Source organism: Vipera berus (genome assembly GCF_964194415.1).
Source record: "Vipera berus genome assembly, chromosome: 4".
Classification (NCBI taxonomy): domain Eukaryota; kingdom Metazoa; phylum Chordata; class Lepidosauria; order Squamata; family Viperidae; genus Vipera; species Vipera berus.
The window spans coordinates 52171826-52189139 of NC_138206.1; the positions used below are offsets into that span (position 1 = coordinate 52171826).

A 17314-nucleotide genomic window follows, 5' to 3' on the forward strand; every position below is an offset into this window, starting at 1 on the left:
TTCATCTGTCAGAACCATGACATTAAACCAAAAATTCCAATTTTTACCTAACTGTTGAGGTCCCAAGCCCCAGTCGCTGTCGCTGTCCCTAGAATTGAGGGATATACCGACAAAGATTCGGGGAAGATCTCAACATGGAAGGAGTGCCTGAAACCAGCACCCAGGCAGTGGATGCTACCTCAGAGGAGGGAGCGCAGGCCAGCGCGCCAGTGGAGAAGGAACTTTTTCAGGTCTCTCAGATGAGGGCAAGACCCAAGCCGCAAGGACATCTGATCTGGTCATCAGGACGGACCTTACCCAGTGGAGACTCTAGACACCTTGAAACGGCCTTGCCACAATCAAGTGCTTTGAAGGTGGACGAGGTCAAGCTGCAAGGAGGGGCTTCCCACGAGTCATGTTCCCCGGACCGGTGGAGAATCACAAAATTGACTACTACCAACTACTTGGGTGAGTGGAAGTACCTGTCTGCAGTCTGCAGTCAATCAGTGGAGAAGTTGGTGGAAAGATTTGAGGAGCTAGAGATGAAAAGTGGAGAACAACTCTCCCGTTCTCCATATGTGAGCGATCATGATGATCAGTGAGGCAGCCACCAACTCATGTCAAGGGGAAGTCCCAGCCCTACCTGTGAAGGTCAAGCAGCTTCCCCATCCTTGAAGCCACCTACCATGGCCTCCAGCCCCACGGGGAGAGACAGCTCCAGTCGTCGCCCCTCCAAAAGCCCAGATCGCCGCCAGTAAGAGCCTGAGCCATCACTGGGACAGCCGAAGCCTGGATCGACGTGCTTACTGGCCACCCAGCCCAGGGCTCATACAGCAATGGGAGATGTCACAGCCCCCACAGATGGGAGGCCAGCAGTCACTGGTGGTGCAGCAACCAAACTGGGGGTGGCCACAGCCCCTGAATGTGCAGCAGCAGATGGGGGTCTTGCACCAACCGGGGATGATGCAGCTGCCAGGGGGGTCAGCAACCACTGGGAGTACAGCAGCAGCAGTGAGGCTGGCCACCATCTCTGAACATGCAAAACTGCTGAGGGGCCCGCTACCAATGGGGATCCAGCAACAACCACCTCCGGGGCTGCAGAGGGGCCTACAACAAATGGGGATGCCACAACCGCTCACAGGTCAGCAGCAGTGGGGGTGGCAACAGCCCCAGCACATGCAGCAACCACTGGGAGGCCCGCAGCAACTGGGGATGTAGCAGCCACCATGGGGAGGCTAGCAACCATTGGGAATGCAGGCTCCCTAAGGAGTGCATCAACCACTGATGGCGCCACCTCTTAGAGCAACCTTTGATGGAGACCCAGAGAAGCTGATGCTTTATCCAGACTGCCCCAGTACAAAAGCCAGCATGAAGAGGTTAATGAAGCAATTATTTCCACTCCACAAACTGCTTCTTAACTCACACCATGCAGAGTCCTGCCTTCAAGAGCCCCAAACCCCGATGACCCTGGGGCAAAGAAAATAAAACAAGAGCTCCTCACCAACCAATGGTTCAAGGACAATCAAACCTCCCTAACTTGCAGGGATGGTTTGGCTTACAAAGGGGGAAAGCTGTGCTTGCCCAAGACTCGCCGCCTTAATGCCCTCCATCAGGGCCATGATGTAAAACAGGCTGGGCTCTTTGAATATTTAAAAACACTTCACCTCATCTGTCAACAATTTTGGTGGCCGGGGTTGAAATGGGACATAGAAAACTATATCCGGAGTTGTGCTGTATGTGCCACCATGAAAAGAATTCTACGGAAACCCTTGGGTTATTACAACCAGTGGCGGACCCTTCCTAACCATGGGAAGAAATTGCTATGGATTTTATAGTAGATCTATCTTAAAGTAAGGGAAATATGGTCATCTGGACTAAGATAGATCTGTTTTCAATTCAATCCTCCCCCCACCACAACTAAAAAATTGCAATTCCAATTCGCTTATGACTTCTTAGAGAGTAATCATCTACAGAAGGAAAAGAATCTACTCTACGGTATTAGCTAATCTTGTTTAATTTTGTGTCATCTGGATATTTAGGAAGCATTCCTTTCATCTCTTAATGCAAGCTACATATTGAAAAGTAGATGATCCAAGACAAGCACTTGTGGTTTATCAATATATCAGCCCATTGATAAACCCTCTGTGATTTTCAAGCTAATTAAATCCTTTGCTGTCAGTACTTAATTTAGTAATCTGAATGATATTGAGTCATTTGTGAAATGTTTTACTAAATTATCTTTTTTTTAAAAGAAAAGAAAGATTACTCTGATAAGACTTATTTTTTAACAAATATGTGCTGTATAAGTATTAGTAAACAATTAAGCATTGTTTTTAGTTTGCTTACAAATCAATCTGTTTAAGAATTAATGTACAATCTATCTTATCCTCCACTCACCTGTGAATGCACTTTTATAAACCAGGTGCCCTAGTATCTAGAAATTCAGCCTGGATTACTTTTAGTTTAGTTACTCCTAATTTAAGATATAGAAAGATGTTAAATTTTCTTGGGTTGTGTCTGTTGTCCTTTTCATTAGGCATATACAATACTCTACTACAAGCTCTTTGCAGCCTAGGGTACTCAAGATAAATTGCTATTAATTCTGCAAATCTCCAGCCAGTATAACTAAAATGTTTTATACTGAAATAAAATAAGAAAAAAGAACATGTTCCCCCAACATTTTTCAGCATTATTTTATTTGACAGGCATTTACAACGTTCCATTCATATGCCTAAAAACATAAAAATAGACCTTCTTTTAGCTTATAAAAGAAATATATAAGAACCTTTGACATTGACAGTTCATTATATTATGTACAAGAACAATGGCACCCTCCAAGCACAGGACGTCCAGCATTTCACAGGCTTATTGTATTCCACTAGGGACAGCAAAAGCATTGTAATGTCTAATAAGTTGGTACACAACTGATTTAATTTTAATATGATGAGATACACAGGGCTTAGAAAGCTTTTTAATAAAACGGTTAAAAAATAGTAAAAGTTGAGAGAATAAAACTATCAAAATACTGAATATAGTGCACTGAGAATCAAACAGGTGACACTCCAATACTGGTTGGGACATAAAACAGCAGATGGTACTGGGTAATATTTCCTGTTCATGTCACCAAACATAGCCATAGCTAATTATACAAAAGTATCCCCTAAAGCTACTACAAAATTTTAGATTTCTAATATACCTACTAATGTGTCAAACATCAGTAGGTCTGAAAATAATCCCACTTGAAAAACAAAAACCCCCAAATCCTCCCATTTTTGCAGAGCAAAACTAAAATGGGGAAGCCATATAAATATTTAAAAAGAAAAAAGTGCTTTAAAAATTATTTGGAAATCTTTGATTTGTACCCTGTTGTAGATGTTTAAATAGGAAGTTTTAAATGTAATTGAAAGTTGCCTGTTTAGTATATTGTATTATTTAATAGTGTGGAGAGGGAATCAAGTAATAATGTACACTAATCTCACATGGATGAGGTCAGCTTTTCTGGCCATAAAATATTTAATTTTTCCTGAGCCTAACTTGATCAGGCAGGGAGGATCAAACTCACCCAAGGTGAAATCCTACCAACTGCAACAAAATCACAACAGGGATTAACTCAACCTCCTTGGATGTTCAGCTCGTTGACATTGCTAACTTAATTCCAGTCTTAAATATGTGTAGCTGCCCACTGATATTTTACAGAAATGAGATTTTGTCCATAAAAGTTTGCAGTTCAGACTATAAAACCAACACCTTCAAACCCTTTCTGAAAAGTTTATGGTTTTACAGCCCAAACGTGGAACTGAACAGCACAGTCCTTGGCATGTCTACTTGAAAGTCAGTCTTACTTCTCAGTAATTGCAGTTTAACACCATCAAATCTCCATTCATTTGTTCCTTTGCATTTTAGGTAACATAGAGAAAACTATTTTCAAGTGTTGAATTTTGATCTCTAAAGTTGGGGGGGAAAAGATTTTGCATTGTTATATTTTTATGTAAAATTAGAAATTCCAACATTGACATTAAACTAACCACAGACCAAAAAGAACTCAGCACAACATAAATTCCAGATTTTCCCTCACACATCCCTAAAATACACATTGCATCACCAAATCAAGAGATTTTCACTTCGCAACAGGAAGCTTTGTGAATGCTACTGCATGCAGCTACCTCAGCTACTAGAGATGTTTGGCACTATAAAGGCTATAACTTGTTAAAGAAGAAAAGAAAGGGAAGGCCGGTTCTAATTCCTGCAAATAAGCAACTGGACTACTCAGTGGGTGGTGATGTCAAACACCTAGTTAGCAGTGCATGTGCAGTGCAGATCATCCCTTCTATGTCCTTGAGTGTTGAATGCAAGTTATTCCCTCCATTCAACACCATTCCCACTTGTGGTACCTCAGAAAGAAGGAAATTCCATGTGCAGAATAGATTGCCCTTGCTGGATAAAGGTGAACAGCTTTGAGTTGAAGAGTGAAATCTGCTGCAGTCATGGACAATTGTTCCTTGTTCGCTGCAACTTTTTAAAGATGAACCTATGATTTTACTTATCACATATAAAATTAATTTGCTGTTGTGCTATCACTTAAGCTAACTTGCTGCACGCATATATTTCAAGAAAAACACCCACAGCATTGTGTTTTTTAGCAATATCTATGCAGCCCATTATATTATGCAGCCCCTGATTTGTTTTTAATAAATAAAGCCCTTGGTACTATATAGAGAAGGACTCAAGCTCATTCCATTTTCAAATTTTACTTCACTTCTCCTTTTTATACTATTTTAAAGGAGAAAAAAGGAGAAGAGGCTGTAGTTTCAACCAGTTTAGCTGCCATTACTATATGTGCAAGTATGCATTCTAAGGGATGGTTCTCCACAATATATAAAGGATACATTTGGGGTTCACCTATACCTAGCATCTAACAAGAAAGTATTGGATCTAAAGCTCCGTGTTTAGTTTTCTTGATGGTACAAAGTCTTGACGGCGAACCCAGATGATTTCTTCACCATTGCCTTCCAGGCCACCATTAATTCCAGACAGAGCAGCTTGCTTCTTTAATTGAGCCATTCTGGATGCATGTGAGCCCATAGTGTACCGTGTTTTGTTTCCCCGATATGATTGGTTGTTTGTAATAGAGACTGACTGCAATTGCTCCTGGAGTTCTTTTTCAACCATAGTGCTCTTCAAAGGCTCACAACAGTCCTCCTCATCACTGAGAATATCTGTTTCTTTTATGTCCTCTTGTTCTTCATACTGACCAAGATCAAACTGCTCTTCTACCCAGCGGTCAGTGTCCTTGTTGTTGGATGTCTGATGGATCTCTTTCTCAGGACTGTTGGCAAAGACGGCATCTGAATCAATGGTAAATCTGTTTCGAGCTAGGCGTCGCCTTCTCCTCCCGAGTGACTTGCTTGGGGCGGACACTGCGCACACACAAAAATAAAATCCCAGACGCTTTTATACAGAGAAGTTTGAACATTTTAAAAATTAGCCTTTACATTCTTTTTTCCCCACAATAAAAGTAAAGGTAAAGGTTTCCACTATTATATCTGGTGATTATTTCCGTTTCTTGCCAAGGAAGCCAGCTTTGTCTGAAGACATTTCCATGGTCATGTGGCCACCATGACTATACACCAAAGGTGCATGGAATGCTGTTACCTTCCCAACAGATTGCTACTTATTTATCTACTTGCATTTGCATGCTTTCAAACTGCTAGGTGGGCAGGAGCTGGGGCAAGTAACAAGAGCTCACCCCGTTGCACGGTGCTCGGGTCTTACACCCAGGATATCAGCTTTCCAGCTGACAAGCTCAGCATATTTAACCACTCAGCCATCATGCCCCAATGAAGCAAGTAAAATCTGACAAGATATGACTTGGGGAATTGATAAACATGAAGAAAGGCTAATAAATCTCCATGATGGAGATGGATAGTTTAGAAACACAACATATAAATATATTTATGTAAGAAATACAAAATAAATTTAAAAATGAGTGTTTTGAATGTGGTAAATGTGTTAAAATCTATTTGTGCTGTATGTGTGCATGTGTGTCTGTGTACCTGTATGCCTGAAATAAATAATAATCATTGAAATTTTTTATACCTAAATTTTCTATGCAGACAAATGAAGTTGCACACAAGGTTAAAATCAGCCTTGTAATTTTTAAACTATGCTGTAGTTAACCACTTAGATATTATAATGGAAAACGAAGATAGTACTTTTTCTTCCTCCAATAGATAGAATTGTCTTAGTTAGCTTTAACATCTGGACCATTGAAACTGAAACACATGAGCTCAGTCATCCTCTGTTACTTCTCACTTCATGGTTTTAAGATATGCTAATAGATAAGGCAATTCAGTAGGGCTTTAATAGCACTGCATGTCAGACATTTGAAGAGGCGCAAAAGTAGCAGTGATGGGGCAAAATACAGACAGCTGATATTTAATGTGATATCCTGACCTATGGAGGGACACGTGGGGTTTTGTGAATTCAGTTTCCTTTCACACGTCACAACATTCATCGAGTAAATAAGTCTGCCGCTATGGGAGTTAATGAATAGAGACAATCTTATTACACACTTCTGAAGCTACAATAAGTGGGATAAAAATATTAATGAGGAAAAGCAATCTTTGTGTGGCGGGAGCTTTGCTTTGTTTTGTTTTGTAAATTCTCTCAAGGCTAATCTGTTCCAGGTACGTAATGTGAGAGGACAAAGTAATCAGTGAGTGGGGCATTGGGTAGGATCATCCTTCCTTGAACTCCTTCCCCCTCCCCCCTTTCTGGAGTGCTTTAACAAATTTTAACCAGGAGTACCTGTCCTGTTCATAGTTGGCCTTGCACCTTTCAGTGCACTTAGCCTTTTTCCTCCAAATGGGACATAGTGCTGTGCTGAGGGCAAACTTTCAGTTTTAAGAAGTTGTCTTCTGTGTTTGTCACGCAAAATTGAGTGCACAGCTTTCAGGAAATCTTTCCTGTGTTCTGAGGAACTGAAAAGAAGAAAGAAAGAGCACATACCAGTTATATGCTGGTCTGGCAGCAGAATATTGACACTTATTTATTTAGTGCAGGGGTAGGCAACCTCGGCTCTTTTATGACTCATGGACTTCAACTCCCAGAATTCCTGAGTCAGCTATGCTGACTCAGGAATTCTGGGAGCTGAAGTCCATGAGTCATAAAAGAGCCGAGGTTGCCTACCCCTGATTTAGTGCAAATGGTAATATAATTTTGCAAACCATCACTGCTTACCTACAACAAAGATGGAATGACCTCTCTGGCCTGCCTTCAGACTCAGATTTCACGTGAACTATCTCACAGACAGAACTGGTCTCCGTGTCTAGAGAAAGAGAAAGAGAAATTGAAAAACATAATTTTGGTTTATTTACTGAAAGCATTCTGTAGATTTCAAAAACAATCTCATCAGAAATTTAAAGACTGCTATGATGATTAGCTTTTAAAAGACGCTTGCTCCTCGGGAGGAAAGCCATGGCAAATCTAGACAGCACACTAAAAAGCAGAGACATCACCCTGTCAACAAAAGTGCGTATAGTCAAGGCTATGGTCTTCCCAGTTGCAATGTATGGCACTGAAAGTTGGACCATAAAAAAGGCTGAGCGCCAAAGAATTGAGGCCTTTGAACTGTGGTGCTGGAGAAGACTCCTGCAAGTCTCTTGGACTGCAAGGCGATCAAACCGGTCAGTCCTAGAGGAGATCAACCCTGACTGCTCTTTAGAAGGCCAGATCCTGAAGCTAAAACTCAAATACTTTGGCCACCTAATGAGAAGGAAGGACTCACTGGAGAAGAGCCTAATGCTGGGAAAGATTGAGGGCAAGAGAAGAAGGGGAGAATGAGGTGGCTGGATAGAGTCACTGAAGCAGTAGGCGTGAGCTTAAATGGACTCCAGAAGAAGGTAGAGGACAGGAAGGCCTGGAGGAACATTGTCCATAGGGTCACGATGGGTCGGACACAACTTCGCAGCTAACAACAACATGATGATTAGCTTAGTGAACTAAATATCTAAGATTAATTGGTTCAAGAATTATAGCCCCAGGAGTGGTGATGTGAAATGATGGATTATTTCCATGTCATGCTGAATACACAGAATGACCATAACATGTAAAAGCTTCTTAATATGGTTGCAATCCATCACATCAAGCATCTTCCCATTAGCAATGTCCAATACTGGTACTACTTTTTTTCCCACTCTGACTTTTCTTACGTGGTGAATGATTCTAAAAACCATCACAATCAAACATTCCCAAGTAAACAATATTCCTTCCACAAAGACGTCTCTGCCTCTGTAGCACCATAAGGAGCTGCAGCCGGTTGCAGCATTGCGTGCACATCCTCGGTTCATTTCAGAGTGGACTGTATATGACCCCCATTCAAACCATTTTGTTAATAATCAAATGTGAACAATTTGAAGGGATCTTCTTAAGCAACTGCCATTGTATTTGGTCAATACATTTTTGCTCCTATGCTGTAGTTGAGTATACCATTACCAATGCTATTTTCTTTAAAGCCAAACAGTGAAAATCTAAAAAGTAAAGTGAAGGAAGCTTATATAAGCAAGAATAGACAACTTTCACATTATCTACTGAAACTCTACAATAGTGAATTCTTCTATGCTCAGCATAAATCTAAACAGAGTCCTAAAACTAGAGCAAGAGCTACCATTAGCCATAGCCAAAAAAAAAGAAAAGACCTGAACAAAACACATTTGGACCACTTTCATTGGCTGCACTGAATGAGATGTTTTATGGTTTCAGAGAAACTACAGACTGCATGCAGATTTCAAATTTTAAAGCAACAAAAGAGACCTAAAGAAGTACTTATTTATATAGTTTATAATTTATACACACACACACACACACACACACACACACACACACACACACACATATATATATATATATATATATATATATATATATATATATATATATATATATATATATATATATATATATATATATATATATATATATATATATATATATATATATATATATATATATATATATATATATATATATATATCTGCTGTTGTATTTCCAAAGAAAATATTGTCCATATACCTACAATGTCATCCCATGGTACAACATAAAAACAAACTACAATCTCATAGGCCATGAAACCTTTCAGTGTCTTAATTAAGGTACCTTGCTGTTTCCTTGCTTGATCCAGCTCTCATCACAATTAAAACTCTCAGTAGTGAATCTAAAAACTCATACAGGCACACCACAGGGAGTGCACATCACCAACTCATATTAGGAATACATATTAGGAATTGAAAAGCATCTGCAAATTGCTCTATATTTTGAGACTACAAATTTTATATCAGAAAACAGAATTTGTGTCAGCTGATGCAGATACATACACACATACAGAGAGAAAGAAAGACATGACAAAAAGAACTACATTAAGGACAATTAAGGACAATTTCAAATCTATTTTCATGTTAGAAGGATAATCTGACAGGTGAGACTCAACGTCCTTTATATTTTTAAAGATTAAATGTATCTGCATAAACAAGAGTCGTTGGGAAGGCTATGTTAACCCTGCTAATGGCCTGTTTTCCCTCATAGGTAAAGGAGGCTGAGAAATAGTGACTGAGGCAAATTCCAGAGGAGATAAGGGCTGTGGGAGAGGGATAAAGAGGTTTTTTGGCCAGTTAGAAATAATGATGCTATGGATACTAATAAGCAATGTAAACAAAGAAAGGGGGGACCAGCAGAAACAGCACCCTGAAGCTGTGTTTAGCAAGCATTAGTTCAAACACTAAAATAATGGTGCCCCCCCACTCCTTTAAGTAACTTTGTTGACTATCAGAATTATTGTAAAGTTAAATGTTCATGTTGTGATTCAGGGTCAGCCTGTGGGTTCGGCATTTGGGTCGGACGATTCAGAGGAGGAGGAGGGGGGTGTTGGAGAGGTTGCTGAGGGGGTTGGAGAGCTTGCTGATGAGAGCCCTCAGCCAGGCCCCTCCCACCTGGTTACGACGCAGACCCAGCTGTGTGAGCCTGACAGCGTGGATGAAGATGACCCACAGCTGGCCCTGTTCAAGGACACCCGACGCAGGAGGCAGTCAATCAGGAGTAAACAGAGGAAGGCAATGGGGCACCTCGGAAGGAGGCAGAGAGAAGCCACGCCCTGAACTGTTTAAAAGGGGAGTGCGTGGGAGGGCTGGTTTGCTGCAGGCAACCGTTTGAATAGTTCCTGTTTCATGGTTCGTGTCTTGTTTTGCTCTATTTGCTTTTGTGTTCATAAATTTGGCAGGCTTAGTTCCAGCCTCTTGCCTTCTTGTAAAAGGGGTTGTCCCTGCCTTATCTGCAGGGCCAGTAGTAGGCTGGTACAGAACAGTTCAATCACTAAGAGTTTAACTCTCTTTAAAAGAAGAAAGTGTGAAAGCAACTGTGCTACACAATTCCTGCTCTCTTTAGGTTCCTGTGGTGAAATTCAGGAAATAGGAAACCAACAAGAATTTGAGCTAACACCCACATTTACCAAATAAAAGACCCCATTTGGGCAGTTAAAACTGTTATCAAATATAATCTGAATGGGACATCCTGCTATTTTTTTCTGCTATCTTTTTTTGTAATTCTTATTTTGATAAATTGGCTTTCCTGCTGGATTATATACTTACCAAACATGTAGTTTGGTAACTACCTGGGATATAGTTTTTCAAAAGAGAAGTTGTACAGTAACCAAATGAAAAAAATCGTAAACAAACCATTTAACCCTACCTGCACTTGCCAATGCTCGAACTTGCAAAGCCTCCAAGGGAATCATATGTCGGAAACGAAATGGGTCTGAGTCGTCATAAATGGAAGCTCTATGTGATCCACCCTATGTAGGGAAAAACAATTCTTATTAATGGTATTATGAAAACTGCTTTATTTTACATCAAATGTTTAAAATATTTGCAAAAGCCTTCAATCTTGATCAATACACAGTGAACGAAAGTGATGGAATTAAGGAAGTTGATAGGAGCTTTCCTTAAGGGCTGCTTCATTGTTTCATCCCCTCATGATAATTTCTGAAAATTATTTCATGATAATTTCATGAAAAAATAACTTTATATTGTCATTCCATTATTCCCTTAATTCGATTGTCACAGCAACCATTATCGGTATACAAATAAAATTAATAATAATAATAATAATAATCTTCCTGAATGGTTTTTTCTGTCTCAGGCAGAAAAAAAGGTTAAGATCATACCAAATGTCACAGGGGTATAATAGAAGATCTCTGTTTCATCTCAAGAGTATTGCCTTGTGAATTATATTTGTACCGAAATTAGAGAACTGGTAATGATTATATCTGACACAGCAAACAACTAAAAGTTTTCTGCATTAAATATAAGTTGGCAGGGTATTATCGCTGCAAAAAAAGGCAAGTGCAGCTTTTACATCAGCAGAACTATACTTTCATAATTATAGGAAGACACAATTTTACTTTATTTTACTTTGGTCAAACTTCTCTTAGAACATTATAACTATTTCAAGAACAATTCACAGATAATAGAACAAGTTCAGAAAAGGTCAGCAGGCATAATTAGAAGAAATCAAATCCTATGATGAGACAATGAAAAAAATAAAAATACTTTGGGTGAGGGGAGCATAGGTTAACCATCTAAAAATGTGTTCTATTCTGCATTACCCCAAATGGCAGGGCACAGAATAATATATTTAATTTACAAAACACCAAATTCTGGTTGGATGTTAGAAAGGTATCAATTGCCCAGAGAAGTGATTGGTTATTCTTCACCAGATATTGATATTATTATATTATTATTATTATTATTATTATTATTATTATTATTATTATTATTATTATTATTATTATTATTATTATTATTATTATATTATTATTATTATTATTATTATTATTATTATTATTATTATTATTATTATTATTATTATTATTATTATTATTATTATTATTATCATCATCATTAATTGGATGGGACCATGGAGGTCTTCTAGTCCAACCTCCTGCTCAGACAGGAAATCCTATATCATTTCAGACAAATGGTTGTCTAGTCTCTTCTTAAAAACTTCCAGTGTTGGAGCATTCACAACTTCTGGAGACAGGTTGTTCCACTGATTAATTGTTCTGTCAGGAAATTTCTCCTTAGTTCTAGGTTGCTTCTCTCCTTGACTAGTTTCCATCCGTTGCTTCTTGTCCTACCTTCAGGTGCTTTGGAGAGTAGCTTGACTCCCTCTTCTTTGTGGCAGCCCCTGAGATATTGGAACACTGCTATCATGTCACCCCTCACCCTTCTCTTCGTTAAACTACACATACCCAGTTCCAGCAACCATTCCCTATATGTTTTAGCCTCCAGTCCCCCAATCATCTTTGTTGCTCTTCTCTGTACTCTTTCTGGAGTCTCGACATCTTTTTTTTACATTGTGGTGACCAAAACTGGATGCAGTATTCCAAGTGTGGCCTTACCAAGGCGTTATAAACTGGTATTAGTACTTCACGTGATCTTGATTCTATCCATCTGTTAATGCAGCCTAACACTGTGTTGGCTTTTTTGGCAGCTGCAGCACACTGCTGGCTCATATTGAAGTGATTGTCCACTAGGACTCTGAGATCCCTCTCACAGTTACTACTATTGAACAAGGTACCACCTATACTGTACCTGTACATTTGATTTTTCTTCCCTAAATGGAGAACCTTACTTTTTTCACCATTGAATTTCATTTTGTTAGTTAAACCCCAATGTTAAGGCCTGTCAAGATCCTTCTGTATCTTAAGCCTATCTTCTGGAGTGTTGGCTATTCCTGCCAGCTTGGTGTCATCTGCAAATTTGATGAGTTCTCCCTCTATCCCCTCATCCAAATCATTGATGAAGATTCATGAATCATTTGATATCATGGATTTTTACTATTTTAAAAATTTAGATTATCATATAGAGTGGCCCTAATAGCTCTTTGCGGGACGCGGTGGCTCAGTGGGTTAGGACACTGAGCTTGTCGATCAGAAGATCGGCAGTTTGGCGGGTCGAATCCCGAGTGCCGTGTAGCAGAGTGAGCGCCTGTTACTCGTCCCAGCTTCTGCCAACCTAGCAGTTCGAAAGCACGTAAAAAAAATGCAAGTAGAAAAATAGGGACCACTCCAGTGGGAAGGTAACAGCGTTCCGTGCGCCTTTGGCGTCTAGTCATGCCGGCCACATGACCACGGAGACGTCTTCGGACAAGTGCTGGCTCTTCGGCTTTGAAACGGAGATGAGCACCGGCCCCTAGAGTCGGAAACGACTAGCACGCATGTGCGGGGGAACCTTTACCTTTTTTTTAAATAGCTCTTTCCAGTTCTATTAGATACAATTCTATCTCAAGCACAGGAGATTAAGATCTGTATGAGCATACATTAGGACATTAGTTACAAAGAATGAAACAGAATAGGTATATCCGAGGTGTTTGCTTTTGAACAAACTAATAGTAATAATAAATCACTCTATTAAAAAAGGAAAACTTTGACTGATCTTTCCAAGCATTAAATTTACAACTAAAAATAGTTTAGTGTAATTATTGCTAAAATGACCTATCTAATTATCCCAATCTATCTAATAGGAAATTTTATTTTTGTTGCTTAATGTTATTTACGGTTGATAAACTTACCAACTTTTTCTTCTGTTTCACTCCTTCTTTATATACAAGTACCACAGCAGTTTTGAATACTATAAGGTAAGAAACCAAAGATAGGAAGTCAGCAGTTTGCCAATGCACAACCAGGAAAAAATATCCGCTACTAATTCTGTGGAAAATGTTCAAAGCTTCTTCCTCTGCACCCAAAAAGTTAAGGCCTAGAGAAATATAGTAGTTTTCTTCATATGCCAAAAAGAAAGAGCATAATTTTCTAAACACATGATGGCCCAATGAAGAGAACTACATCTATCGTTCTGGCCAAAAAAATAATGCTCAATGTTTTTAACATACAATAGCATTTATTTCATTGATAAAGAATTATAAATTGTAATCACATATTTACTGGGATTTGAGGATCTTCCCAACAGAATCAGTTCATTCATTTAACACAATTTCTCTAGAGTAAGCCCTTTAATAAGCACCATTTAATATTTGTACCTGTAAATGGTCCATATAAACAATTAAAAATGTTCTAAAATATAAAACTTTCATGTAATGATTTTTCAAAACTATGAACAAAAAGTTAAAAATTATATAGTGCAAAAATTACACAAATTATCATGCACACTCCTAGATTTTTCGCAGGGAATTTCTCTGATACAGCATTATGCATGGAAAGAACCGAAACCAGCATTTATATACAAGCAGCATTTCAGCAAATCTCCCTGAAGGATGAACTCTGAAGATGGAAGGAAAAATAAGAGCTACTGCCTTCAGCCATTTATTTTACATTTCACAGCTTTTCTATATTTCCTGATTTACTGAGCTTTGCAATATTACTAAGCTTGTAAGGCAAGGGTGTCAAACTCAATTTCATTGAGGGCCGCATCAGCATTGCGGTTGCCCTCAGAGGGCCGGGTGGGCGTGGCCTACTGGGTGGGCATGGCTAGAATGCGTATGGCCTACTGGGTGGGCGTGGCCAGCTCTACATCATTCACATCAAGGGTGCCTATGGGGGCCTGGGCATGCGTGGGACAGATCTGAAGGTCTCTGGCAGAAGGAGGGTCTCTGGGCCAGGGCCAAGGCAGTGGGGGCCATTCCCTCCCTGTTTCCAGGATGGCTTCGTGGGCCACATGAAACCACTTCGCGGGCTGGATCCGGCCCCCGGGCCTTGTGTTTCACATGTCTGTTGTAAGGCATAAAAACAGACTCCAAAGCCCAAAATTGCTTCTAAAAATATATTTTAAAAAACAGCTTAAAATGATTTCCTCAAATCTAATGTGTTTTGGTTCTCATCCTTTCCAATATAAAGTATGCCACAGGAGGAGGGAGTGGCCCAAAATACCTGACTGCAAAGTCAAATTTTGCTCAGTTATTTTCCAATATTTTCACATATTTAATCAAGCTTTCCTGTGACTCTAGGAATTATTTTGATGCTTTGAAATCCAATGTCATAACGGACAATCTGCCGCAAATATTAACACATTTTGTGCCAGAAACAGGGTTGTTTGCTGTGACACACATAAAACGGGGGGGGGGGGAGCTAAACAGTTGTGATTGCCATCTTGATATTCCCCCCCCCCGCAAGCACTCCCTTCAGTGGTGTCATTGGGAATTACAGGTGCATGTTTTATTTAATTTTTATATGAAACGCTCTCATTTGCTTTTTCTCTGAAAAGAAGCCCGTACCGAATGCTGCCAGTTCAGGTTCCTTCTTCCACTTTCCAAGTGACGCAGGAGGATTAAGCCAGATGACTGTGGTGTGCAATAGCAAATCTCCCATAGAAAGATCTGCCACCTGCCAGTCACACGCCCATGCAAAAGAAAATGGAGAGTTTTTAAAAGGCATTATTTAATAAAGTGACTAAAAATAAATTTGAGCCTCCTTTTCCCGGCATTCTCTGACTTTGGCCACACAAGTCTCAAGAAAGAACAGAGCAGCTCTGAGGTGTTGCAGTCGTATGCTAAGTTCATACATTTCAGAATGTGAAACAGCTTCATTGGATTCCCAATGAAGAAGTAAACAGGACCAGTCCTGCTTTGCTTTGTGAGATGGCAGGAATGGACCAGAAGCTCACACACACACACACACACACACACACACACACACAGATATTCCCAATTTTTTCCCTTTCTCCCTTTTTTCTCTAATCTTTTCTTCATTTTTCTTTTTCTTTTTGTTCCTTTTTAATGTTTTATCCAAATTATCTAAATATTTATCTAAATAAAACATGAAAAGGGAACAAAAAGAAAACAAAAAAGGAAATAAAAAAGACTAAAAGCCAAAGGAAGAAAGTCTTGCTTTTTCTCTTGCATCATCTCTTCAAACAAAAGAAAAAAGCAGATTAATAACAGCTTCCTATTGTATACCTTTTAATTTTAAATCAATTGTCCTAATAATTTCCAGGTACATTATGCCGTAGGTATTAAAACTGTTTCAAATGTGCCTAAAAAAATTCTAGCTATTAATCATATCATTTCCTTATAGAATGTCTATCAAAAGGAAACTAAACCCAAAACCCAGTTATTTCACTGGATAATTTTTTGCTACACTATGTATAACACACAAAGCAGATATTCACCAATGTGACCTAAAAATGCCTATCGTGATTTAAGAAATGAGATTACACATGCAGTAATAAACGCAAAAAGTACCGAGTCTGAAAATTAAGTTATGGCAACTGGATTTATTTTTGTTGACAGGTTTTGCTGCTCATCCAAGCCGCTTCCTCAGTCTGAGCATGTTAGTTTGGCAGAGTGTTGTTGGAATGCATCAAATTCGGGGTTTCTTCCCCAAAATGCGTGGCAATATGTCAATGAAGACTCTCAGTCACCTGGGTAGAGTTGTCTAAAAATTGAGTCATGGCAACTGGACTTACTTTTTGTTAACTTGAGATGTTTTGCTGCTCAACCACGTAACTTCCTCAGTCTAATTACCTAGATGACTGAGAATCTTCATCAAAATATTAATACTGAGATTTCTATTTAAGCAACACACGTATATGGTAACAATGAGAATTCTTTCCAATTAATTTTCCCTTTCCTTATAATATATGAGCCCAGCTCCCTACAACATCCAGGTGGCAATATCTAATACAATCGAAGAAAGGTGTAAGCATCATTATTTACATCACTGTGAGAGAGGATTTTCATAGCTGGGTACCTCTTTCTTATCTCCTGTTTGTTCCGCAATGAGCTGATCAAACACAGCTCCATATTCTTCATGGATTTTCTGCATTTCATTGATATGGCTAGCAACCTTGTTCATTGTTTTTATGGCCACTAGGAAGCAAGCAAAGATATAAACAGATTGCAGCAGAGTTGACCTGATTATATTACCAAATGTGGAAAGCTCTTCTCTGAAATAGTCTTAAAATCGTAATTTTAACACTTCAGTATGGTGCTAGGCTGATGATATTATATTATGCTATGTTGGTCAGCAAGAACTTTATTTTCCCTTGCATTATTGGCTCAGTCATTTTTAGTGTTCTGATCATCAACTCAATGGAAATGTCTCCAGAGTCTCATCTAGCAAGCAAAAGAGCAGCAGTTAAAGTGAACAAACTGCCTTTTCAACCACAGTCTCATAAAATCTAAGGGCTACAGATATTAACAATGGTTCAAAGTTACAACAGCCTTGGGAAAAGTTATTTCCATCCTGTTCTCATACTTATGATGGTCATACCAAGTCACAGTCACGTGATCACAATGTAGGTGCTTAGCAACTGACCCGCATTTATGACCAGCT

The 17314-nt window shown here is 39.2% G+C and overlaps 1 protein-coding gene across 2 annotated transcripts in view; it reads right to left on the bottom strand.

The window, feature by feature from the left end:
• Window positions 1-2665: 2665 nt before the first annotated feature.
• TIAM1 (TIAM Rac1 associated GEF 1) overlaps window positions 2666-17314 on the bottom strand; it is a gene marked incomplete at its 5' end in the record, with an annotated part of 96357 nt that continues 81708 nt past the window's right edge. For both annotated transcript variants that reach the window (XM_081328096.1, XM_081328095.1), the window contains 7 exons: window positions 2666-5396; window positions 6787-6959; window positions 7219-7306; window positions 10717-10819; window positions 13600-13658; window positions 15256-15364; window positions 16730-16848. In XM_081328096.1, coding sequence (XP_081184222.1) covers window positions 4912-5396; window positions 6787-6959; window positions 7219-7306; window positions 10717-10819; window positions 13600-13658; window positions 15256-15364; window positions 16730-16848 — 1136 coding nt within the window. In that variant the 3' untranslated portion in view covers window positions 2666-4911. The remainder of the gene's footprint in view (window positions 5397-6786; window positions 6960-7218; window positions 7307-10716; window positions 10820-13599; window positions 13659-15255; window positions 15365-16729; window positions 16849-17314) is intronic.